The sequence below is a fragment of the Lagopus leucura genome, unplaced genomic scaffold (assembly GCF_019238085.1).
Source record: "Lagopus leucura isolate 7727_CA_CO unplaced genomic scaffold, USGS_WTPT01 Super-Scaffold_100024, whole genome shotgun sequence".
Lineage (NCBI taxonomy): Eukaryota > Metazoa > Chordata > Aves > Galliformes > Phasianidae > Lagopus > Lagopus leucura.
In genome coordinates, this window is record NW_024962276.1 from 9137734 (window position 1) to 9164596 (window position 26863).

Here is a 26863-nt window from a genome sequence, read left to right on the forward strand (position 1 = left end):
CTTTTTCAGTTTGCTTTTGTATCATATCTCTTAAAATAAAGAATGACTGTTAATATTTCATTTCTGCATCTTTGAAGTATTGCCAACTGGAGACTGCTGCACAGCAATTGTGACCCGAAAATCTTATCAGCACATCAATCTCTTAAATATCTCCAAAAATAACAGCTGTTCTTTTTGGTAATAAGTCTTTTAACAATGCAACCCTGTCTGTTTCCCATGCCCATGTGCTGCTATCAGCACTGACTCGCTCAGTGTTCTGTTTCAAACACTTTTAGAAGTGTGGCTGCTGGCAGCTTTTGGCAGGCAGTGGTTTGCATCAGAAGCATCAACAGATCTTGTGGCCACTTTGTTCATGAACTGGTGAAAATGCAGGCATGCTTCGTGTCACTGTTTGCCTTACATTGCCTGTCTTGTGTGCCGTGAGCAGACAGCTAACATACTGTGCTGGTAGGATGGGAAGAACTCACTTTGTCCCCAGGCGTTCACCTCCGGCCTGTGCCCTTGTCGCCCCGATGGACAGATGTACTTCAGTTCTGTGTGCTTGTCTGACCTCAGTTTCTTCTTCCTCACTTGTGACGCTGTGACTGACGAGTAGATTTCCATCTGTTCGTTCTTCCTTAGTGGCAATGGGCCTCATGCTGGAGGTTTTATAAAGCTTTCCTCGGAGTTGTGGTTGGTACAGCAAAGTGAAGACAGCACAACTGTAATGTTTTTCTCTTTCTCCTAACTTATCTGTGTGTGGCTTTTCTTTCAAACAGAATAATTAAAATGGTTATGAATGTTTCCTTTAAACCACAATCTATCAGCTTTTGCATCTCGTAAACAATGTGTGCAGAGCCAGAGGGTAAAGCACATTATAATGCCATGCTAATTGTGTGAGTGTGTATGCTAAGTTTCTCCTGTTGTGAAAATCCAACAAAAACAAACTGTCTCTTGTAATGGTGCCATGCAATTAGCCACCACTCCCATTCGCCCTTGCAGAGAAAGCCACTCCACTAATAGGACAGGAATTAACCTGTTTTGTAACTGGTAGCGCTGACTTTGAATTCAGGCTTGGCACACAGGGAAAGGGGAGATGAGCGGAATTTAGAAATGAGAATTCTGGAGGCAGCAAGCCTTGGTTATCTGCAGGTGAGCCTCCATTTTAAGCTGGGTCTCCTACCTCCCTCTGCGGGTGACTGGTAGAGGAAGGCATTTCCAGAGGAGCATTTCATGTGTTGCCTGAGACAGGCACTCCATAATGAATAATCCCACCTATCTTTCACCTTATTGACTATACAGAGCCTGTGTGACTGTCTGGTCACTGACCATGTTTGACACCTGCCCAAGCTGCCTGTGGTCGTGACAAAGCAGCGTCTTCTCTTAGTCTCAGCTCTGTGTTTTGATGCTGTCTGTGCGCAGTGGGGCAGTCAGTGAGGCACACACGAGAGCTTCATGTTAGCAGCCACGTGTCCACTTTCTAAGTTTGGCTAAATTTATTCCAACTTTAGTATTTGTGCTCAGCATGTCAGTGATTTCACTGCCATTAGGAACTGTCAAAAAAAAACCCTTTGAAAAGTGTGGGCTTATCTGTCAGTAATTCTGCCCAGAGACCATATGTACATACAGGAATGGGCCGTTGGATCCAGTGAGCTTTACGTACCAATGATGTGTTCCCCCGACAGGCGAGGTGAGGTGATAACCACACACCCTTTACCTGTCCTTTAACCAGTCCTGGAAATCATATTAGTTTTGTGAGCATTTCTGAAGTATTTTTTGTTGTGTTTCACTTCCAAATGTTCTGAGAGTCTTTGTTATAGAAGAGTACAAAACGCCTCCAAGCGTTTGCCAGACTAAAGCAGAACTCTTAACCTCAGTAGCTGAGAATAGAAGTCTGTTTTGTCACACGTGGATTTGCTGTAATGCTGTGTACTCCAAAAGCAGCACCTCGGGTACCGTGTGCCTTTGAATACAAGCTGCGTTGTTTGTTTAGAAGTGCTGTATCAAATATGTGCAGGTGAGCAACTGAAATGCTCGTGGGACAATGTTTGTTACATATCTTAGGGTAGAGCTTTCTGGAAAAAGTATTTATGATTGATGGAGTTGAGCAACGGAGGAAGGAAGCTGTTGGAATAGTGGAGAAAACGTGGGAGGTAACGGCGATCAGCCCCCTGCTGACCGGTCAGCCCTGAGCTGCCTTCATGGATATTCCCTGTAAGCGGAGGGGAAGGTTTGCTTCCTCTTAGAACAAACTCAGTCAGCGTTTTCCCACACCACCCTCTGAGAACATTCTTTCATTATCTTATTTTGTGTAATAATTGCCATGGAGTAGTCACAAACTTGTTTTTCTGCCAGTTGAAACTACAGAACAGTGTGTATGCATTGACCTGGATTCAGAGAGGAGAAGTTACCATTGGCATGATGTCTGCCTTGAACGTTTGCCATCAGCATGGTAGGGAGTTGCTAAAGACTTACAGAGAGAATTGGAAGGCGAAATGCCTAGGAGAATTCAGCTTGATAAGCAATGTCTTTGAAAGCTGGAGGTCTGGATGGCCATTAATCCTTTCTGCAGCTGCAGTACTAATAAGAATTTATTGCTTCTGGAGTGATTAGCCTTTACTGCAAAGAAAAGCTAGTTTGTGTAAATTATCTTTCTTAATACATTTCATATGCAGTACTTCAGAACGTACAGTAAGATGTAGCACAAGGATGTTGTTTGCAGTTCTCTTAGGGATAGAATTGCCCTGCTCCAGCCCCTCCAGGCCCGCGGCGCGGCTCAGTCTGCTGTGCTGCAAGGTGCTCTGGAGCTCACAGTGCCCACAGCTCTGCTGGCACACGAGGGCTGGGGGCCTCGCATCACTTCACTGTGTGCTGTGAGCTCTGTGCCTGCGCTGTGCGCCTGGTCTCAGGTTTGTGAGCAAATGCAGGGCAGATACAGAAGAGCTAAGCAAGGTGCAGCCCTAAGTCCAGAGCACAGGTAACACAGTGTGCAGGTATAGAAACATCAACTCCTGACACAATGAGAGATTTTGCAGAAATTTGGTGTCTGAACGAAATAGGTGGTATTTGAAGAGAAATGTTGAGCATCCAGATGTGTATTCGATAACTTTCTGACAGCAGCCAAAGTTCTGTCAGAGATTTGTTTGCATCTCAATTAGAAGGTGTCTATTTCTGTTAAAAAATATAGACGTGTGTAGTAGATATTGAGTGTTAGAATTCAGAGGTTGCATATTTCAGTGGGTCTGCAAAGAGTAGCAGAATGGAGTTCATCTGTTTTGCAGTTCTTAGGCTGTGTTCTGTTTGATAAGACGTTATTCTGCTGAGCTCAGCAAAGCTGTTGATGATTTCTTGGCAAACGTTTGCAATCAGCTGTTCTGTTACATGAAATATGCCAGGTTGCATATCTAAGGTAAATAAATATTCGGAGGGACCACAGATTTTATCTGGATGTTTCCAGGAATAAGGCAAAGAGTTTTGCATTCTTTGGTATCTTTACCTGAACCATAATCTTTTTACTGCTTTTGTTTGTGTTTCCTTTCCCTCTTTTTGGCTAGCAGGATATTCTTTGTCCTGTTTACAAGCATGGCAAGAGAGAGCTGATCAGGCTGCTGTTCTGGAGGAAACTGGCTGTTCAGAATGACTGCGTGTTTTCAAAGAAAGAGAAGCAACTTTCTGTGGTATTTTGGCTGTACTTCTGTTGGTATTACCTGTGGCAGTAGGTGACAGATGACAAGTAGCTGTTGCAGCTGCTCACCATTTTTAAAGTGGCTGAACCATGAAGCCAATTAGTTGAAGTGGAAATTAATATAAATATTCTCACTGGGGAACAGTAGTAGTTATGTGCTGGGAGACTGGTGAGGTAACGAAGGGAGCACATCTCACAAGAAGCTGCTTTGCTTTCCCAGCTGTGTGGTTTGGCAGCCCTTGCAGCTTCCTGCCCCGCGGCTCACGGTGCTGCAGAAGGACTCAGGCTGCCTCGGAAGCAAAATGTTGGGCTCTGTTTAATGGCATTACCAGTAGCTTTTGACGTTTTGCACTGAATAATGATAAAAAAGACTGATGTGGCTGGATGTTCACAGTAACATCTGCAGCCAGAATTCTTAAAGGCACAATTAAGGCTAAACTAGATCTTCCTTGGTTGTTTTTCTCCCCCTCCAGATTTTATTTATGACTTCAACTTTTGCCCCACACCCATGTAGCACTTTCTTATTTTTGGATTAAGTCGTGGTTTCTCATCTCTATCCTCAGCTACAGCTGACGTTTCATAAGTGAAGCCTTTGCACACTTCATGGTCCCTGGCAGAGCAGCCCATTGACTGTGCTGAGTGATGGACAGGTTCCTGCCTGCTGTTCACTTTGCTGCTGGATTCACCTGGGGAGCAATATCCTAACAAAGCAGAGGAGGGAATTGAAATGGGTTCTTCTGAGAACAGCAGCAGTAAGCAAAGCTGCCTTTCTGGTTGTTCTCTCAATTAGCTCCTGGGAGACTTTCATGCTTTCCTTGTTCCTCTGGGGAATATGTGACCTGGTACCTCATTGCTATAAATAATTATTTTACTAATATCAAAGTATACAAGTGCCAAGCCACATTTTCAGAATCTTTGTTGGATGTAAATAGCAGGTTCTCAGACAGGCTTCTTTTCTCTTACCTGCTGTGGAGTGCTGTCCTGGCATTGCTGATCTCCATCGCGTTGTCAGTTTTTGCTGCCCCTTGAAGAGCCCTGGGAGCAGCACGGGGCGCCCAGCGGGGCCATGGGGAGAGGAGCAGTGCAGGGAGGAGGGGAAGGGCTGAGGAGCTGCTTTCAGAGCGGGGCATTGCAGGTGATTGTTAGCAGATAAAAAAAAGCCTTAAATTCACCTGCAGCAGCAACCCCGTCCAGCTCTTATCACAGCCTACAACGGGACCTTTAGGACAAGCTATTTGTGCACACCAATTTTTGCAGTATGGCAGCGTTTGATGACAAATCAGAGGCAGCAGACATGCACTTGCTTACACAGCTGCGATGAAGTTCAGCAGTTCTGCAGATGTTCAGCACTTCCTGGTTTTTAGACAGGTTTTGGACCTTGAGAAAGGGGCATCAGTAAATTTGTGGTAGCTGTCGGGATTTCCAGGCATTCAGCAGCTGCCCTCCTTACCTCAGTAATCTTTCTAAGGTAATCATTTTGATTGCGAAACGTTGTTTTTATTATTTTTTATAAAGGATTAAGGAAAAAACTTAGACAATTACTGGCTTAATACCAAGAGGGAAAAATGCTTTGCAGTTTGTATCGTTGTGTATGTGTAATTAAAATTGATTTACAAGAACTTTAATTTAGACAGAGGTAGAGGGGTTTTTTTAGTTTAAATTTCATTTCACACGGTAGGACTACACAAACTGATTTGTTACTCGATGAACATCTGATTTTTTTAGTGTATGCATTTAGAGCACAGTCTTCTACATCCATAATTAATCGACGGGAGGTTAGGTTTGGAAAGTAGCTGGCCGTTGGTGCAGATGTTTGGAAGAGGGTGGTGTGATGGCAGGAAGGGAGCTGAGCCAGTGCTGCCGGTGGGCTCAGCCCTGCAGCAGCTCACCGAAGAAATGGGAGCATTCCTCGGAATGGGCTGCAGCACTTATCTCTGTTCTCCGGACTGTTTGTGCTGAGCCAAAGCAGCTGCTGCCCGAGTTAAGGGAGAACAAAGTCAACACAGCGTGAAATTACTGCGCTGCCATTCACCTTCATTAGTTATATTGTTACCAGCTCTGAGCATGACTGGTCTTTGCATGAATAATAACCTGAAATGCTACTTGGTGAGTTTTGCCTTAAGCCACGAACAAGATACAGTGTGGCTTTGAACCCAGGTGTGTTGTTCCTCCACCTGAGGACCCCACGCAGCCTGGGGTCGAGCGCTTCAGTGATGTTTGTGCTCAGAACAGGAGGAAGGCAGGCACGTTTCTGGGAGGGGATGTGGTTCAGAGGTGGCCGTTAAGCACAGCCCCCCTGAGCCGTGCTGCTGTGGAGCTGCGCTGTGGGATCCGAGTCCTCCGGCACCGAGCGGAGCCTTCGCTCGACCAGATCTGAGCCTGCAAGCAAGTGAAACTTGCTTTGGTGTTAATTCCTCTTCTGGCAGATCGGTTTTGTCCTGCCCACTGACAGGTTGGATTTCAGAAGCAACTTAGTTTCCTTCAGTGGAATAAACCCGCAGACAAATTGCTGATGGTTTTTACCCTCTGCTCCTTTGGGGTACAGCAGCGCAGCCCCAGGACGTGGTCCCTGGTGATGTGGTGAGTCGATCCTTAAGGGCAGCATTCTTCTGCTGTGTTCATTTCTTACAACTAATGGAAATGTGGCAGTGGATCTGCTCACTGGATCTCAGGCATTGGTTATTCTGCCTTAAATTGGAGCCGTTTCATCAGGAGATATGGCTGGCTGTTGATTCCTACACGCGCTCCTACAGAAGAAAGTTATTTTGACCACCCCAATGAAAGTATGCCGACAAAAGCAAAGGCTTCCTCACGACTGGAGATCCAAAAACCCTGTTTCACAGGGAGGTTTGAGAAACCTCACCTTAAAAATGGTGATTGGGAATTGAGGTGCCAGAATCTCCTTGCTCTACTTTTGTGGTTCTCATTATAAAACTCTATTTTCGGAATCTAATTACTTAAATTAAAATGCTTGCCATCTGCAAGGCACCTTAGAATTTCTGCACTACTATACCTGTATCACACACTTTGAGAGGAAGCCCGGTGTCATTCCCATTTTACATTTGTGGAAGCTTAGATGCTGTGTGCCTTTACTTCTGCAGATGCAAAACGATTCAGTGATGTAGTGATGGACCTGGGTTTGACACGGTGCTGCTGGCATTATTACACTGTTTGTCCTCTTTGGGAAAATCAAGTCTATGTAGCTGAAGAGGCATTTTATTTGTAGTGAAGTCTTGGGATGTGAAGATGTTTGTGGTCACATCTGCTCCTTAGCTGGGGTGTTGATCTCTGAGTGCACACCACTGGCCAGCGGTGTGTGCATGGATGTGTGTGTGCTGAGCTCACCTGTGTGTGAACTGTAAGCAAAGAGTGATCCACAGATCATGCTCGTTTTATGCAGACTCTGGAGTGCAGTGTATGACACGCTTTGCTTCATACTTTTGTCCCCAATGTGTTTGCATTGTTTTGACTCAGCATTTAAGTTGAGAATGATAAGAAGTAAAACGTGGACTAACGGTAGCGTGATGTTCTGCATCTTCTGTTCTGCAGGTCAGTCACAGATCCGCGAGATGGAAAGAGAGTTGCACTCAAAAAGATGCCCAACGTCTTCCAAAATCTGGTCTCTTGTAAAAGGGTCTTCCGGGAGTTGAAGATGTTGTGTTTTTTTAAGCATGACAATGTAAGTAATTTTAAAGTATTTCAAACTAACTTCAAAGTATTTCTTATAGCCTGATTATAAAATGATGCCAGCTCTATGTGAATAATTTCCTTTTAAGTTATAGAATATTTAAGATGCTTTAAAAGCTCTGTAATTCCACATTTATCAGATTTCCTGGAAACTGAGGTATTAGTGTAGCAAGCACTGTAAAAAGTCAGATACTTGATTACCTGGAATCTAAATGTATTCGTACTTCCCCTTCCAAAATGGTTACAGATAGGCTGAAGGGCACTGCCTGCCTAATCTTATTTTGGGCTTTAGGTGAATTTCAGTCAGCACAGAGTCTTGCCAGCTGGAGCTGCTTTTGCTTTCACACTGTTTCTTACTCCATTTCGGCTCCCCTTTGTTGGATTCATTGCTCTCAGTTCTGCAGCGGAGCAGCTGTGCAAGCACTCCTGGGTCTGCTTTCAGTGAGATCAGCTGGGTGAAGTTAAATAACTTAAAAATGATTTGAATTGACCCATGTGGTTCTGTGTGCAGTGAATAAAAATGTACTTGCTGAAGCTTCCACAAATGCAGCTGTGGTGTGGTAACCTCTCATTGGTGAGCAGCAGCAAGCATTGTGCTTCCTTCCAGTGCAACTGGATCATGAAGTTTGTATGTTTCAGAACTGAGTTTCAGTGCTTTTCCTTCTTTCTTAAATTTTTATTTTTATTTTTTAAATCTGGCATTATCGTGTTCCAAGAAACATTTTGTTTGTGGCTCAGCACTGAATTAAGGTAATTATCAGTGGCGATGCAAAAGAAAGGGACCGTGTGTGAGTTAGTGCCAGAGCACAGAGCGCCGTGCACTGCTGCTGCTCCCTGGGAGGAGAGCTCTGGGACACAGTATCTTTTGAACTGATGTCTTAAACTGCTTCCCACCAGGATCTTGTCTCTGGGGGGATTTTATTGAGGGCTGAAATGAAATGAAGTTATCTCTGTAAGCAGTCGCATGTCATTCTTGAAAGCCACTGAAGCTTCTCCCAGATGATGTGCTTGGGGCAGGATCTAGAAGAACATGTGAGGATAGATGTAAATTCTGCTCTGCTGCTGTTCTGCCTTTTTGCTCTGCTCAGAAAATGTGGGTAACTGTCTGCCCTTCTGATTCAGGGTGTAAACTGCTTTGCTTTTTGTAATTCCTACGTGGAAGCATTATATTATAGCACTGTTGAAGACAAATGGCTTAAAAATGTGCTTTCTTTTGCCATTGTGTTTTTCTTAGAATTGCTTATTTTGTTGTTACTTATTTTTGAGATCTATAAAATACTGTGATAGATAAATTTGTGCTCTCAAGCCAGTACTTGAGCAGGCAGATTTTTTTTCTTGAGAGAAAAAAAGAAAAGAGACCCCGAGGGGACAATACCTGACCTGGGGCTATTAAATGCACATATCCAGTGAGGTGGAATATCAGTCTGTCTGTAGAGGATAACATACAGCTAGGTTCCAAAAGAAAAGTGCAGTCTGACTGTCTTTGTGAAAGGGATTTGTTCAGTCTGGCTGGGGCAGGTCTTGATCTTGTGTGGTGTTTCCTAGGTACTCTCTGCCCTTGACATACTCCAGCCTCCGCACATTGACTATTTTGAAGAAATGTATCCTAAAAATAAAACAGAGCTGCTTAATTGAGGTAGGTGTAATTTTCGTTAGCTTAGAAGCTACGAGCAGTTGGTGGGATCTGTGTAATAGAACTACAAAAACCCCGAGCCTGTATCTGAACAGTTGGATGTGAAGAAGGGAAGCTGTACTTTCATGCAGCTGCTGTTGCTGTTAGTGCTGATGCTGAGCAGTGCCATGTGAAACTAACAATGTGTAGGGCTGTAAGTGCAGGGCGCTGCGATACGGACCAGCATGTAGTGCTGCTACTGATGGTGAATCCTCCAAAGTGTTTCTTTGAAAACTCTACATAGCAATTATTGTCCTCTCAGTTATGAGTGCCTTCAGATGCTTCCTGGTGCCCTTGGAAAGTGCCAGTGACTGTCAGCTGCTTTGAAATCGTGACTTTTTGGGGATGCTGCAGCAGCCTGCCTGGGTGCTGGCTCTCTTTGTTCAGCTCCTATCTTGATCAAGGTGACAGAATTCAGAGTGTTGTGTTGGATGTGTCACTGATACAAAGGTACATGCTGTCTACAGGTAACCATATTAAAATCTACATTTCTTTCATTCATCATAACTTGACACAGGCGTGTCATTTTGTTTCCTTTTCCGGTCTTTGTTTGGGTGCTGTTTTGGGGTTGGGAATTTCTGCTTTGTGAAATACTGAAAAGTGAAGTGATTCGTGCAGGGAGGGTTGTGCTCCTATGGAGCAGCTGCAGGAGGAGCTGTGGGGTTCAGAGCAGAGATTTGGGCACTTGGTCTGCTCATGTCACTGGAAATTAATGCGGTGAGTTAACTACAGATTTGAAGATGTGCAGTACAGAACGTAGGAATTTCTGAGATTGGCTTGGAACAAAGAAAACCAGAGTAATTCTGATCTCTGCAGACTTTACCAGCTGCAGACCCAGAATTGTAGCGAGGTTTTTCTGCCTGGTTAAACCCATTGGCTGTTCTCTTCTGTAAGCTAATTTAAAAATTTGTCATGCTAAGATCAGTTTGGGGGGAGTTTTTAACTGGTAAAACATAACCGTGATAAATAGCACTGAATGGATCATTTACTTCTATTCCCTCAAGAGTCTGGATTGTTCACAGTTTTATAAACTGTTCAGATATTTTTAGACAAGTTATTAGTAAAATAATAATCTTTGTAGACTTTTACTAGTGAAAATAATGTCTAAGAGCTGGTAACCAAATGTCCTAACATGTTGGCACTTCTGCTACCAAATGAGCATTTTGGGGGCTGTGCCACACAGTAAGCTGGCAGACCTGTGTCTTTTCTATGGAAAATGCCACAAACGAATGCCGTTAAACTCTGTGCTGAACTGTTGAGGTGGAGCACTGGCACTTAACAAACTCAGGTATGTGTCATCTCATTGACTGCTGTTCTTTTTACAGCTTTGGTTGCGCTGTCTTTTGAGTTTATAATCCACAACCCTGTTGTGCACACAATAACTCCCTCCCAGATCCAAAACTGTTACCCAGATGCTGTCGTAAATCAGGCAGGCCATGAAGAACTACCAGTTCTGAGCTGCTGTGGGGTACCTGTCAGTCGCCTTCCAGCTCAAAACATGTGTGCATTCAGGAGTGTGTGAAGTGTCTGATTGAGGATTTAGGTTTATTGTCCAAAATTACAAGTTTCATATTGTCGTAACTGAGACCTGAGAACTTCTCTTCTGTTGGCAGGATGCATGCTAGAGTTACGTTTAAAGCAACTGCACAATCCTATGGGCGTCCATCACGTGTCTGCTTCAGTGTCCTACAAGCAGCTTTGGTGTACTGGTGTCAGTCCCCAGTGCGACTGAGTGTGATGGTCGGAATTGGAAGGGTTATTTTCTCAATTACTGATGGGTCTTTGTTGTTTGTTTTTGTATGACCCTCCTTAGAATAATGAAAAAAACAATAATGAAAACTGTCATTCTTTCTTTGATATAAACTGAGTTGCATGAACTGTGATTTGATCTATTTGTAGTACCTTGAAACCTCTGGTGAAGAAAAATCTTCAGGAAAATTACTTTGAACCCAGTGGTTGTAACTAAAGTACAACATGATTTATTGGCTGATAAAAGATTTGTTGGATGAAAATTTTGCCATTCTGTGCTCCGGCTTTGTCACATGAGTGTTAGATAAAGTTCTTGCAGTTTTGCTTTAATATTTCCTTCGTATGATCAACATCTGAGTCTTCACAAACTGGATTTTGGTCATTTGCAGTAGTTCAGTTCAGTTCTCTCCTTTTATAACAAGTCATGTGAGTTTTAGATCAGATCTAGGCTAAGGATTATTCCTTCTGTGTAATTGTACAACCAAGAATCTTTAAGTGGGATAAGCTGAGCTACTGCCAAGTTTCATATGGAAAACCAGCGATGTTTGTTTCCTTTGTGGTTGACCAATTTTAAGTCATTCTGAGCAGTGTTTTGTGGGGATGCACACCAGGCTGCTGTGTGGTTCTGTGCTGGGCTGACGGCATCCAAGTGCGTTGATGAAGTAGGAGAACAGTGACCACTGATGTTGTGACTGAAGTGCATTTCAGTGTGTTACCGTTTGGGGCAACTCGTGGTTGATCTGCCATGCAGCTCTTTTTGTTCTGCAGCCATCAGTAGTCAGATTTACGAAATCTTTAATCAACTGTAATACTGAAATCTGCAACTGGAAATACACAGGTGTCTCCTCTTTAGCTGGGAAGTATCGTAAGTTGGTGCTGTAGTAACTTTTGGAACACTTTTTCCATTGAAGGGAATGTTAGAAGCAGTTGAGAAGACAATATTCTGTCAGTATTGTTTGTTGACCGGGAAAGATTTTAAGGCTGAAAGAAAAGGTGCGTAGCATCTCCTTCCCACCCATCTGTTCAGGGGGGCAGAACTGTTTTCTGACCATCAGGGAGCAAAAGCTGCTCCTCAGGCAGCAGAAGGGGCGATGTGGCCCCAGCAGGCAGTGAGCCACGTGCTGCTGCAGCACATTCCTGTGGGCCAACGCTCCAACAAACTGAGCAGCACTTGGACTGAGAGGATCAGGATGTTCTGCAGAAGGCTGCGGCTGCCCTTTTGCGGCCGGTAGCAGTTTGTGTTCTGGGCAGAGCAGAATGCAAACTGAACAGTTTGGCAGACATCATATAGAGATAATGAAACAATGGTGGTGTTCTCAAAGTAGTAAAACTCTATCTGAAAAAGGCCCAGATGTCTGCTCGAATGAACTGTATGACAAAGAGTCACTGTAACACGAGGAGCTTTTGTGGGAGGGTTAAAATTTTACCTTGTTAGAACTTGATGCTGAGTGCCTTTATTGCAGCACTTGCAATATCTAGTTGGATAATATTGTCTGCAAATGAAAAGGTAGCTCCAGGAGCCAGCTCTGTCTGGGTGCAAATATATCCCCCAGCCCCATGTTTTGTTTTCAGTTAGCCAAGAGTTTGCCTGGGCCCCATGCAGACTGATACAGAAAGGGTTGAACTGATGCAAATCCATCTCTGCAGGGTGATGTTTGTTCAGAGTTCCTTCTTACAGCAAAAACTTACCTGGATGTGAGCTCTGCAAGCTGTACAGCATTCCCAGCTAACAGTGTGGAGTTGTTTAAAGAGTAGGCTGCTAGTTCAGCACAAGCTGTCTGTTCCATGTAATTTTCATTTAATAAGAGAATGAGCTACTCATGGAATTTAACTTACTATATCTAAGTATACCAGTATTGCAGTGATTGTTTTTTTCCCTGGAATGCATCAATGTGAAATTATTTCTATTGAGAAGATTGCGTCCTCGTGGGAGAACACCAGGGAGGTTTTGAAGTTGAATATCATGTGTTGTTAGCAGTTTCCTCTCGAGTCAGTGCTGCTGGTGTGTGTCTGACTGTCAGTGAGTCAGTAAAAACAGACTGGTGTGTTTTTCCCTTCTCTCCTTCTGATTTTGAACCTTTTGTGAGTACTCAATTATCTTAATTTCTAATTTAAAGTTTACAGCCTGATTTTTGTAGAAGCTGAAAGGACACTATGTAAGAAAGTCCTACGCTGTTAACTTTGAGGAGGAGCTGTGCTGTGCGTTGATATTTGGCATTGCATCTTTTCAACCCCTTTAAAATCTATTTGTAGAGTAAATTATCCATATTAATTTGTCCTCTATCCGCAGATCTGATTAATCTGCACAGCCCTATCTGCTGATTAATTCATGCAGGCCTTTGCACTGTTTTGCTCTTTTCCTACTCATGGAAATATTTGCTAATTTTACCACATGTGCCCATAAGCACTGTGACGTTTCAGAATTGTGATCTGCAAGAAGTATTCAGTAGCACAAACATCTGACAAACGTATTTCCATCTGAGTATTAAATTCAGGTAACCTTGTGACCAAGCAGTTAGATAACTAAGGGAATTTTGGAACTGATGCTGAAGTGTGCTGTTTATTTCTTTACCCTGCAGGCTGTGTGCTGCCATACCCTGGGGAATGGTTCGCCATCCCACTGTGTAGGAAAGAGATTTCTGGGGCAGTTTTTGCTGACACCAGAGAGAGCCTGCATGTCCTCGTCTGGCTGATGGCAGTGTACAGCCAGGAAGAAGTGTCACAGCAAACCCATAGGCGTCGTGCAGGAGTGAAGTGCCTGATTTAGTTTGTCTTTCCCTGAACAGAGCTTCCACAGGATTCAAGCTTTGTTTCAGAAATAGTAGATGCAAGTATTTAGATGTGAAACTAAAGCAATTTTATTGTATGATACTGGGTGCTACTAAACTGCAGGCAACCGAGAGCAATGCCACTCACATGATTGAGACAGGGGGCTTTTGGGGGCCTTTACTGGGACCAGCACTACTTACTGAGTGGGTCAGTGATGTGGGGGGTGGGACTGGGTGTACAAGGAGCCCTCACAGTGGCATGCTGTGGCTGGCCGTGCCTGCAGAGCAGCGGGGTGCACTGCCCTGCAACACACCTCCTGCCCTGCATCCTGCTGGCCCACAGCTCAGCCACAAAGCACTGCTTCTTCCTGGAGAAAAGTATCTGTGGTGCTGTTTCGAGGTGTGCAGAGCTGTAGTGAGGCAGGTTCTGAGTCACGGTGAGAATCTTGCATCACAATACTTTGTTCTTTTCTAAAATTTGCTTGTAAAATGTACCAACTCAGCAAGTCTCCCCGTCAGTGCTTCAAGTGAAGCTTTTCTGTGCCGCGCATTTCCCTTGGTAATTAGTCTGAAGCAAATCGGTACATTTGTAGTTCTAATTTTATACACTACTTAACTAATTACTTCTGTCAGTAGCAATTTTTATCTGGTGGTGGTGCTCAGCTCAGTGCTGCAGCTCCAGTGACCGCCTCTCCGCCAGCGCACGGCGTGGGCCGGCTCCAAGGAGGAGCTCTGGCACCCGCTGGGTCGCTGACCGCAATCCCGCAGGTTTCGTGGTTGGTTTTGTTTAACATCTCTTGCTGCTGGGCAGGGGGACGTCGCCGACCCACTTGGGCACCAGCTGTTAGCAGAAGGCAGGAACATCAGCCGGTGCTGCTTTTGCTCATGTTTAGAGACCCTCATTAAATTATCTAGAGACAATAATCAGATAGCTGCCGTTCAACTTAATGGCACCTCTGAGCCCCGTCAAGAGAGCGTTATTTAATGTGCCGCAGACCTGGAGTGGTGCAGGTGCCATTTCAGGCCCTCATTTAATTTAAGCTGCTTTAGTTGGCATGGCAACTAGTTGAGACATCTGGGAGACATTATGCTTGGGATTGAGATTTAGGAGGATTTGTGGTGTAGCAAAACAGAAATCTTATCATCATAAAGTGCAGAGTAATGCTTTCAGATTTTTAAAATATTTTACATTAAAAATGAAATGCAAAGATGTATTGCAGCCATAAGGAGAAAAAAAAAAAAAAGTAAAAAGGCTGGTATAAATATTTAAGAGGGCCTTTGCAAAAGGAGAAGAAAAATTAGAGGACAAGAAATTATGAAGCTAGAGGGTTGGGCTTTTTCTTTATGAAGAATTGTTATTATATTTTTAATGAAAGCAATCGAATTTGGGGTGGTTTTGGTCAAAGTTGGCAACAGTTATTTCCTAAAATGATTTTCTTAATGGTGATAATGGCAGATGAACAATTTTACTGATTTTTTTTTTGTTTTGTTAAGATCAGATAGGATTTGCAGAGCAACAGATGGAGGAACATCCATTAGGTGGAGATGAGAGAACATTTATGTTTTTTTGAGATTGTTGTGAGTGCAGCTCAACCTGTGCTGATTAATTGCTAACAGCAGTAAGAACAGGTAGGTCTGTACTGGAGCTGACTTGCTTACAGAGGTACCCAGAGGTGGATGTCTGGCCTCAAGCCGGCTGTGCTGATGTATTTCAGACTCGCTCTGTAACAGAGCGCTGCCCAGCTGGTGGGGAAATGGTGAGAGCAGATCAGAGCCCTCTGGGCTGACCTAGTTAGCTCCCAGGGGGAAGGTCAGGCCCTCACACAGAGCCCTGCTGTGCTGGGAAGTGCCCAGAGCTCCTGCAGAGTAATGCGCTCCTGGGAGATGGGCTCAGCACTTCGTTTCTGCCTCTTGCAGCACCCAGTGCAGCAGTCTATGTGAGATGTTCTGTGTGCTGCTGAGAAGCAGAAATTCAGTCAACGTGTGATGGCAGAATTTTAGCTTCTTCAGCCAAGAATGTACTGATATGGGAGTTTTTCCTTTTTTTGTTGTTGTTTCAAATATGACTGCTGAAGAAAAGTTTTTAAAGCAGTAATATTTCTTAGTTGTTACAAATGAAGTAAGACTTGTCGGTATTGCAGGTTCAATCTCGCCTCATACACGGGATGTTTAGTTTTGCTTTAAGCTTCAGCATGTGTTTTATTACTGTAATATGTTCAGGAAACCGACGCTGCTGCTGGATGTGTGGGTTCAGGCATGCTGCTGCTGTCCTCTGCGTTCTTCCATTTTCTGAAACTTTATTTTCAGCACTTGCAGTGCTTTCTGAATAAGCATAATGCTTTTCTTGTGACGCCTTGCCTCAGGGTAACCGGAGCATTTTGGATCTCTTTGTATCTCCAGATGCTCCCATGTGTTCTGTTGTCAGTGACAAGTGACGTGGCTGTTTGTGTTCTGTGCATCCATGAATACTCACCACCAGGGTCTGTTTGCTCTGTTTTTCACCTTCCCTTCAGGTAGCAGATGGTTTTGTTCCTTTAGTTTCTCTTCTCATGCTGTAACTCAGAAGAGGTTTTGTAGCTTGGATCTGTACGTGTGCTGCTTGACCAGGTACAGCAGCAGAGATGGGGGAGGTCTGGGGAAGTGTGCGTGCTTGGGAAGTCTGCGTTGCTGGGCACGTAGCAACCTGAGACACTTCTGATGACAGATGGTCGCAGATTTGCACTTGTGTTGATGTATATCCCCTCTGACAGCATGACTCTGGTACTTGTATATTTGGGGCTTACAGATTGTAAGGAATAATTCAAAGATTTCAGTGTCTCATTAATTATATTGAGAATTTTAGTTTCTTTGAGTCCTAACTCAATTTGGAACAATGGAGTAACAACTGCCTTAATACAAGTGGCATTTTGCTGAGCAATCCTCTCTCCCAACTCATTTTTTGCTGTCACTGCTGTGTGGGGACTTGACCTCTGTCCTGTGAGGAAGCTGTGTTCTGTTACTATTGAGCTGTGATCTATAAGAGCTCCAGCTCCCAGCAGTTAATGTTTCAGACACCACGTGCTGCACTCTGTGCTTTTGCCTTAACTGATGAACTGCAGATACGTTGTCACTGAACTGATGCAGAGCGACCTCCATAAGATTATCGTCTCTCCTCAGCCACTCAGCTCGGATCACGTCAAAGTTTTTCTTTACCAGATTTTAAGAGGTAATTTTCTTTTTTCTTGTAAAATTAATGAAAGCTGTAATTTTTCTTTCACTGTTTCTTAATATTATCGAGGCATCCTTGTCTTGAGTAAGTTTCCTGTGGGAACTTGGTCTTTTTATTTCACAGTATGAATGAATAGCAAGAATTTAATAACTTATAAGCATATGCAGCCTTGCTGCCTTCTGTTACATATGTGGGTAAAGATGACAAAACACACTTGGCTGCAAGAGATTTCTCAGTGGCCTTTGAGAGGTTGAATTTGGGGGGAGATGTTGGTGTTCCAGAGCTCCTCTACTATGACCCTGGGCACAGAATGGCTGACACAGCTGTGCAGAACTCTAATTTAAATTGATGGTGAGTTTTAGCTAAAGCAAATTGCTGTGATGGTGATTTTAGGTAGGATCGTTTGGGGTTTTTTAATCTATTTGGAAAGTTCAGTCTAAGAAATTAGATTATTTTGATCAGTGTTAGTCCATTTGCTTTTCCATTGGTTGTACTGGGATAGTTTCACTGCAGTAAACTGTCAGCTCTTTCTGGTAGTAAATTAATAGCAAATCTGTAAAAAGTAGAGCAAAGGAATCTAAATGATATTCAGAACTGGGCTATGGGTTGTGCCAATAGGTAGAGCTGTGTGGAGACAACTCTGTGTGCTGTCTGCTGGCTGCGTTGCAGGACTGCCCTGCAGAGTGCTGGCAGCCTTGAACTGCTATTTAAAAGGAGAGAAGAGACACTTACTTTAATTTTGTTTAATATTTCAGGTCTGAAATATCTACATTCTGCTGGCATTTTGCATCGAGACATTAAACCAGGGAACCTACTTGTGAACAGCAACTGTGTTCTTAAGGTGCTCCTCAAATTTATTGAGAATGTCCATCTGTATGTGCTGTTCCTCATAAATCAGATGTGTTTTGCTGTGAAAGCATTTAATATTCACACGTTTCCTGTAAAGTCATTTTAAAGGGGGGAAAAGAGGTCACAAAGATACTTTAACAATTATAAATGAAATAAAGGTGTTCCGTGCTGGGGCATCGTCCCACCTGTGCCCACCTTGGACGCCCCTGGCTCTCCTTGACTCGTGGCCCTGCGTGCCCTGGGCTGCCCTGCAGTGCTGCTGTGCTGGCAGCCAGGGTTCAGGCACACTGAGGCAGTGCATGTGCTCGGGGGGGCTTCTTAGGCCTGTGGAGTTTTGGAGGCGTGCTGTATAGCAATGCTGAATGCCAAGACAGCTTTCTTTGCACTGATTTGCTGTGCATCCAATTGTGAAAAAAATCAGTCTGTTTTTTTAACCCTTCTGGTTAGGAAACTTCTAAAAATCCTTAAAACCAAAGTGAGAGAAGGCTGAGTCTGTAATATTGTGAGGCATCCCACGGACAAATGAAATCTGTCTTGGGATTGTTGGGATTTATTGGAGCCAGGGGTTTTCAATAAGTATTACTTCTAGTGGGTTTTTTGTGCTTTTAGACTGAATATTGCAATGCCAACTAAAAATATACTGTGATTTCAAATAAAATGGTGGAAAGCTTAGATGGATATGGAACAAAGTAACGTAATTTCTACCTATTCCCCCATCTCTTGGCTTGTGCAGTTGTGGATTGTCTGATTTATTTAAAAGCTGGCTTGGAATTACATGCTCCGGTACCACCAGGTTACCTATTTGAAGTGCATTAAGTGTTTTGGTTATTTTAATTTTTTTATTTACCTTCTCAATTTAGATTTGTGATTTTGGATTGGCCAGGGTGGAAGAATTAGATGAATCTCGTCACATGACTCAGGAAGTTGTCACTCAGTATTATCGAGCTCCAGAAATCCTGATGGGCAGCCGCCACTACAGCAATGCTATTGACATCTGGTCTGTAGGCTGCATCTTTGCAGAGCTGCTCGGGCGAAGAATATTGTTTCAGGCACAGAGTCCCATTCAGCAGGTATAATTAAATTTCCCTCTAAAATAATATGATGGAGTTAGTTATACCGGGGCATTTTGAATCTCAAACCTGCTTTTGTTTTGCTTCGTTTATGCGTGGGCAGAAAACTAAACTGTTTCTAACATTGAAGGGATGGCTTCCAGATGCTGCTAAAAGTAGTAGTGACTGCCATTACTTTTGAAATTTGTGTTTTTTTGTATTCCCCTTTAATCTGCTGCAGTGCTGACATACACTGTGGCATTTTAAAGTGATGTAACTGGGATCAATCTTCTTCTGACTATGAATAAGAAAGTAACGTTTCCATCGGTGTGTAACTGGAGTTGCAGTATTGCATTTGAGCTGTGAAGCCGATGGACCTGGCGGTGCCTCACAGAGCACTGCTTCTGCCTAGAAGTGGAGCTGAGATGGAGAGAAGCCACCAAATGTAGCGACACGTTGGCTGTGCAGACAGTAATCACATTTCTCGATTTGATGCCAACAGTTGATGAGGGATTTTCATGCGTGCAGGGCCTGTGTGATGATGGGTTCATTCTCAGAGGGGAGCTGGGCAAATGCTCGTTAGCGTGAGTGGAGGGTGGTCATGAGGGAACCCGGGGAGCCGGGGCGCTGAGCTCACTGCTGGCAGGATTCATTTGTTTTTTAACTTTGACTCCTATGGGATGTTTTTGTTTTCATTCACAGCAGGAGCATGTGCACTCACTGCTGCAGAAATACGGTGAAACGTTGGTTCATACGTTAATTTACTTTAGCTTCAGAATCTGCTATCCTAGTTAACTATATCGATATAGGCCTGAAATCCCAAGTGCTTATGTTCTGTGCCTGCAGCTGGATCTGATCACAGACCTGCTGGGAACGCCCTCACTGGAAGCAATGAGGACAGCGTGCGAAGGCGCCAAGGCTCACATACTCAGGGGTCCTCACAAACAGGTACCAGTGCTCCACTTGCCTTCATGGCACAGCATTTTCTCTGTGCAGATGCTTCTGTTGTCTCGTTCCTCTGCTTTACATCTCAGTTGAATTCTAACTCTCGGGTCAGGGCACGTGCCTTCACAAATACTTTGACATCTCAGTTCACAAGCAGAGACAACTCTGAAATTAGATAAGTTCACTGAAGAAGGTGGCTATGGTTAATTGTGCAGTTACTCGAACTTCTGTGCTGACAAGATTTTTTCTCACTTGTCAAATGTATTTCTGACTTATTTATATTGTTTGAATTGCTGATACAGGTGAACATTGCTCTTATTTTTGAGATGGTGTTTTGATAGCTATTCTGAATGAAGTTGTTAATTTAAGCGATAATGTTGAAAAGAGACAAATTGAAATTAGCAGCATAGTTCAGAAAGCCCCAGAGGAACTCCTTTACAGACAGGATTGAGAGTGTTGGAAGAGGAAATTGCCCATTATCAAGATCAGAAAACAGAACAGTCAAGCAGATCCTCAGCAAAGACATCTGTGCAATGACCTGAGCTGGTTGTGAAACGTTTCAGATGACGCAGAAAACTGAGGTGCAGTGTTCAACATAACTGGTGAAAAAGTTAATAAAAAAACAAACCAGGGAAAGGAGATGAGATGATATCATGATGCCAATGGACAACAAAAATAGCAAATGAAAGATACAGATATAAAGAAATGCTTAGGCAGGAATCCTTAGCACAGTGGTAAAGCAGTATGCCCACCCAGTGTAGCCAATTTTATGATTGTCGGGTAGTAAAAATGAGCAGGATGACTAACCAGTACGTGTTAATACTTCAGGTCATTCCAATAGAGTTTACATATTTATTTTCTCCATATAGAAGCAATTTCTCAAATGTCAACTCACCACCATAGTAGTTACCATAGAAATGAGCACTGAGTCTATATTCTGCTATATTATTAGGGTGGGAGTTCTACCTTCTGGGCAGCCTTGATTCCCTACGTTGTGGTGGCATGTGCTCTGTTTTATGACTTTCTTATTCTTTTTATATTAATAATAGGAGGATTTCCTTAAGACTTTCTCTCCCAATTCTCAAACAAATTAAGTCTAATTGTATTTGTTATCACACACTGAGATGTATATTTTCAGCCTGTAGTCTTGCACTCCCAAGATTTGAGTTGTTAACAAAAATAATAATTGTTTTGTAGTGCCCAGAGCTGGGAGAAATAGGTCCACTGCACTTTGTTACAGATGTGTAATGCGGTGCTGATCTGCATCCAGAAGCTTTATGAAATATGTTGGTTTTAAATCCTGATGGTTTGATAATCGCCTGGCTTTCCCGCAGTGCAGAACTTGTGCTCTTGGTAGGGCTAAGCAAGAACTGTAGTATTTATTTGTTAGACCTATTCTGTTTGTTAAGCCTGGATGCTTCATTAAGAACTGAAAAGGGAACAGAAGTGTCTGCTGATTATTTTTTTTTTTTTCTAATCCCAGTGCTGAGGTGGTTCTCTGCAAACCACTGAAACTGTCCTCTTATCCATTGAATTATGGGAATGCCAAAAAGCAAGCGAGGTGAAATGCTATGAAGTGTTTCTGACATGGATAGAATGGTGCATTAGCCATAGGAACTAGACTGTAAGCCATAGTCTGTGCCTTCTGTTAGTTCTGAGCAGCACTGCTTCATGAAGTGTTTATGGGGTAAATATAAATGCATCCCCTAAAAAATAAACATGTAATAACTAAGAGAAGGTCGTTTTATAGAAAATGAAAGTTGCAGAACCTGCCAGGGGCTTCAGAACTGCCGGGCAGAACAGGGACTCCTGCAGGGAAATCTGGGGCCTGAGAGTACTGGGTTCTGTCACTGCTCTGCCACGTGCCTTGGAAGTGAGATGGAAGTGACAGCAGCTTTCCTGTAAATGCCTGCATTGTACTGGTTAGGGGTAGCACTGTGTATAGATGACTTGTGGTCCAGCCTTGATTTTATGACTATAATTAAAGCACTGCAGAACTAGTTGTTTTTTTCTTTTTAATGATCTTAGGAAATGGTGTAAATCTTCTTCAGCATCAGTTATATCCATAGTTTGCCAAGAATTAAAAAGTGTTGGTTTTCCAGCTGGGGAATAATTGCAGACGTTGGCAGCCCTTAGAATTAATTTGAGTGAGAAGAAAGACCTCGTACTGCACCGGGTTGTACTGCGGTCAGAGCAGAGGCCATTCACCATCAGATAGCGGGTTGGGAATACCTGTGCCCCGGGGATGATGTCTCAACCAAGGAAAAAAGGATCAGTTAGATTTCTGTTACAGTTGCTGAGTTAGTGATTGCAGTCTTGTTGGGAAGCACGAAGCAGTGCGTGTCCTCAGCAAGAAGTCTGTCCTCGGTAACTGGAAGGCAGCGCGGGATTTTCTGGCTGATTGATCTGATGGGAAACTGTGCTTTTCTTCCCTGTTCCCTTGCAGCCATCCCTTCCTGTCCTATATACACTTTCCAGTCAAGCTACTCATGAAGCAGTTCATCTCCTTTGCAGAATGTTGGTCTTTGATCCAGTAAGTATGATTTCGAATATAGCTAATACCTCTTGTTTAAGAATATTGTGAGTAAAAAACTGCTTGAACCAATTTTCTAGATTGCATATCAGAACTTTTGGTCATAAGAGACATAAAAGTGTCACCTTACAGTTGGCCAATTAATTTCCTGCTGGAACAAGGATTTCACTATTAAAATCTGCTGGCCTTTTGCAGAAAGCTGTGGTAGAATCAGGGGGATGAGGGTGTTCGTGAATCATGCTGTCTTTTCCTAAGCTAGGTGTAGGTAGCAGAACATCAGATACTTTGATGCAGTTCTAATTAAAGATGTGTGGGTGCTTGTGGTCTTGCAAGGCACAAAAAATTCCTTCTGCATACACAGATAATATGTGTATCTGGATAATGGTCTTTTTGATGGGATGACTTGATGGGACACTTGGATTAGGCATTAAAAGTCACATTAATGTGAAAATAGGCTATAATTAAATCCTTACTGTGAGCACCTTCTGCCCTGTTCTTCCTTCACCTCTTGCTTTCTGAATCTTGGCGTGTAAGATATTGCTAAGAACTCTGGAAGCATGTGCCAAATTATTCCATCCTCCAGTAATGCTGCAATTTGCGTTTTACTTTAAGTACATACTTGGGGATGCATGAAATCATTTTGCAGAACATGGATTTACGAAGTACTGTATTTGCTCAATTTAAATTCCTAGTGTTTACTTTGATTTATTGAGAAGGTCATCGCTTGAAGCTTATTGGGAAAAAGTAACTTTTGAAAAGCAAATTTGTAAAAGTCACATCAGCAGTATTTCTATCATTGGCCACAGCACAGAAAGGTCAGTGTCATCTTAGTAGTGGTTTCTCTTTAAGTGAAATGTTCCCCCTAGTGACAGCGTGTTTGCAAAGCCAAAACATGTAACAGGATTGGGGGTTTTATGGAACAGTTGGTTGAAATTGATGAATAGGTATTGCTAAGGCTGCTGCAGTAACTGAAAATATCCTGACTCTTTATTTTTTCTTTAAATGCAATGTTTCAGTCCAAAAGAATATCTGCTAAGGATGCCTTAGCTCACCCATACCTTGACGAAGGGCGGTTGCGATACCACACCTGTATGTGTAAATGCTGTTTTTCCACATCCACTGGAAGAGTTTATACCAGTGATTTTGAACCCATCACTAATCCCAAATTTGATGACACTTTTGAAAAGAACCTCAGTTCTGTTCGGCAGGTTAAAGGTGAGTCATAATCAGCCTTTGTGTATGCTTGTATCTTCCTGCTGCATCCTTTAGCAATGCACAGCTAGGACTCGTGGCCCTACTTTGTTTTTTTTTCCTTTAAGGTAATGTTCCAGGGTAAATACTGCAAACGCTTCCTTTTCACTAAAAGAGTAAAAATGTTTCTGGTGGTTCTGAGGCACTGCAGTGTCACACACGCTAGCTGACGTGTGCAGGTGTTGCTTTGACCCAAGCAGCTGCCTGCAGTGAAGTTGTTCCCTTTGCCGTTTGCTCTTTTTGAAGGCTGTACCAGAGCAAAAATGGAAATCGCCGCCATTTTATTTCCAGGTGCGAGATGCTCTCCTGATGGCGGTGCTGCAGAAGGGTCAGCACCATCAACAAGGGGCAGAAGCTGAGTGGTCTCAGTTCAGCTGCATTTCCTCTTAGCTGTGGCATGTGCTTACTCTGAAGCAGCCATGCCTGGTGTCTGTGCAGCAGCTGCTGCCATCTGTGCTGCTCTGGCAGCAATGCAGGGCTGTGCTCAGGGTCTCCGTGTGCTGTTGTGAGGCAAACCAATCTCTGCCTGGGACAGGGAGGTGAAGGTGGTTGCCAGGGGGCAGCTTTGTAGCAGTGGAGATCTGAAGTCTGATTCCGTGATGACAAACAAGGCATAAGAAATGTTATTTCTCTGGAAATCAGATCCAGTCAGGAAAGCATTCATTTTATGAGCAGTACGGTAGGAGAGATATTAGTGGGGATTTTGTTTCTATTTGGTGGCAGCTCAAATAAGATACGAAGAGGACGGGGAGAAGAAATGCATTACCTCCACAGTTTTTAAGAAGCGATTCAATCACTCGGGGAAAAGACACCATTTTGCTGTGATAATGTGCCTTGTTTTGGACATATCCTGAACTTGGAGTTCTGAAATTCACACTGATAGTTCCTAAGAGTTCACACAAAAAAGTTATTTCTATCCCGTTATTCTTTCCATTCCCTGTCTCTTTGTCCATCGCTTTTCAGTGCTGCATGTAGCTCTGCTGTCTTCTCTGTCATCTGTTGTTGTAAATGCTGTTTGTAAAGCTTGCTGACAGCAGCACAGGTACCACTGCAGCACAGACGTTAATCTCATGGTGTGGTGTGTCTTATTTTTCTCTTACGTACAGAAATAATCCACCAGTTCATTTTGGAACAGCAGAAAGGAAACAGAGTACCTCTCTGCATCAACCCTCAGTCTGCTGCTTTTAAGAGCTTTATTAGGTAACTGTATGTAATCACATCTGGTATTAATTCACATTTATTAGTAGTACAGAATTCACACATCCACAGTGTTTTTGTTTTGAATTTCTGAGGAGTCCGTAGATAACTTCTGAAAAAAATCCCTTAAGTGTATGTGTAGTTACATTACAAAATCATGTTATAGGGACTTACATTTCATGCATACTTATAATACAAATACTTAAAATTTAAGTAAAATGTGTAGAAGTTTCAAGTAATATCTTTGTAAAAATAATTATTGAAATTAGACTTGAAAGATTGGTGGGTTAAATTCTGACTGCAAAAATGCACTGCAAAATGACGACGAGTGACAGTTGTAGGTAAAGAACCGTTAAGGAAATGCACAGATAAATGTGGTTCAGTACTTGGCGCTGGTGTTGTTAACTGCTGGGCTTGAGGCTGCTTTCTTGCACTTTAGAGGGGACGGGATGCTGAAATGTTTGCACACCTGAAACATTTGCTTTCTGGTCAAGCATTAACTTTGTTGTCCATTAGGTTTTGCAAATGAACACTGATTTTCTGTGTCACTTCCATTCTAGTTCCACAGTTGCTCAACCCTCTGAGATGCCACCATCTCCACTGGTTTGGGAGTGAAGTGGAAGATAATGTACTACTGAAGATGTAATGTAGCTTTCCACTGGAGTCTGGGATTTGCAATTCTGGAGGTTAATCATGCTTGTACTGTAATTTTACTAATGAAGTTTTAAATTAACAACCACTACTTGTACAATATGAATAATATTTAGAAATGTACTAGACTTTTAATCTTGTAAAGTGGTTGTGCTTTTAGAAGAAAATATTTTACCCAGAGTTGCACGTGTTTTATGAATTATAGTGCAGCTGTGATGGCTCAGCTTGGAACAAACAGAATCGAACCAAATTTGGGGAGGATTTTTTTTAATGAAGTGAGATTGTACGCAAAGACAGACATACATTTTGATATTGAGCCATTCCTGAAGATTTGGGGTTTTCTAAAAGTAAGGAATACAGAAAACTTGACTGCGACCAATGATGAAGTCACGTTGGGTGGCTGTGACCACAGGAGGTGGCACCGCACCCGATGATCCAACCCTATAAATAGCTTCTCACTAGAGCTGTGATGGTGATGTGTGCTGTTCTAAAATCAGATGTTGTGAGTAGAGAGAATGAGTTTGTGACTAGGAGAGACTAAACTTCTGTTTCCTTACCCAGTATAAATATATATATATATTTAATCTATTTTTATTAGAAGTTTTTTCTGCTCTTTCTTACATAAAACCCCCCAGCATGCATCTTCTATGTGTGTAAATACTTCCATTTATGGGCTAATTTCAGAGATCCCTGACATCATTGCTGTATAGAGAGAAACTAGCTTGCACATTTTAGGTCTGTGAAATTTTGTGAGAACTTTTTCCTGCACTGGACAGTTGAGAGAGAGAAGAAAAAAAAAAAAAAAGAAAAGGAAAAAAAAGCACATAGGGAGTTATGTTAATTGTGTTCGTGTCTTTAGGCAAAGCTGTGGAAGTCTTGAGATGTCACAGTAGTAAATAATTTTTATTACTTTTTGGCAAATTCTTTTTCTGTTGGAACACTGAATTCTGTGCATATGTATATATGAACACAAATTGAAGGCCTCTACCTCCTGGAGTATACAACTTGGTTTGTTTACCTCCACATGATTTTTTTTTTTTAAGTTCAGTGTGGAGACTTGAAACTTGAATGTCCCTTCCAACTTTTGTATTTAAAACAAGACTAGAAAATTGAAGACTGTTTTTCACCTGTACAAAGAAATATTAAAGGGTGGTCTTAAAATTTGAGCATTGGTCTGGAGAAAAACCGTGGTGTTTGTTATGGACAATTAACTGTTAAAGTTATTGTAAGTTATCTGTATTTAGCAGAGTATTTTCAACAAGGGTGATCTGAGCTGAAATTGGAAACTATCAGTAAGTTATGTTCGGAAGTTTTAACTTCAATGAAGTAATTATTTGCTGTGAAAAAGAGACAAACATTGAATTACTGAACAAAGATGGTGCAATATCTTTGTTTTTTGTGAGGCTCCTGAGAATAGAACCAACTGAAGCATTTCAATTCACTTGAATGAGAAACGTGTGTAATTAGGAGAGCCCGAGAAGACACTGGTATGAAAGGTAAAATCTCAGAGGTTGGTCAGTTATGTGGCACACTTGCTGGTCACTTTGTAAAATGTAGATTTGAAGTACAGTGGTGAAAACATTAAATGTGACATTTGAAAAAGAAGCGCGTTATCTTTATTTCCTGTCTCATCTCCTACT

At 42.7% G+C, this 26863-nt stretch overlaps 1 protein-coding gene across 2 annotated transcripts in view; it reads left to right on the forward strand.

Moving 5' to 3' along the window:
• Positions 1 to 26828, forward strand: part of NLK (nemo like kinase) — a 39472-nt gene extending 12644 nt beyond the window's left edge. The window contains exons 3-12 of one of the 2 annotated variants that reach the window (XM_042879789.1): positions 7214 to 7343; positions 8897 to 8952; positions 16639 to 16745; positions 17504 to 17589; positions 18458 to 18667; positions 19493 to 19594; positions 22038 to 22124; positions 23141 to 23339; positions 24482 to 24575; positions 25133 to 26828. In XM_042879789.1, coding sequence (XP_042735723.1) covers positions 7214 to 7343; positions 8897 to 8952; positions 16639 to 16745; positions 17504 to 17589; positions 18458 to 18667; positions 19493 to 19594; positions 22038 to 22124; positions 23141 to 23339; positions 24482 to 24575; positions 25133 to 25187 — 1126 coding nt within the window. In that variant the 3' untranslated portion in view covers positions 25188 to 26828. Of the gene's footprint in view, positions 1 to 7213; positions 7344 to 8896; positions 8953 to 16638; positions 16746 to 17503; positions 17590 to 18457; positions 18668 to 19492; positions 19595 to 22037; positions 22125 to 23140; positions 23340 to 24481; positions 24582 to 25132 lie in introns of both variants that reach the window. The other variant, XM_042879790.1, reaches the window with a different exon arrangement.
• Positions 26829 to 26863: the final 35 nt, after the last annotated feature.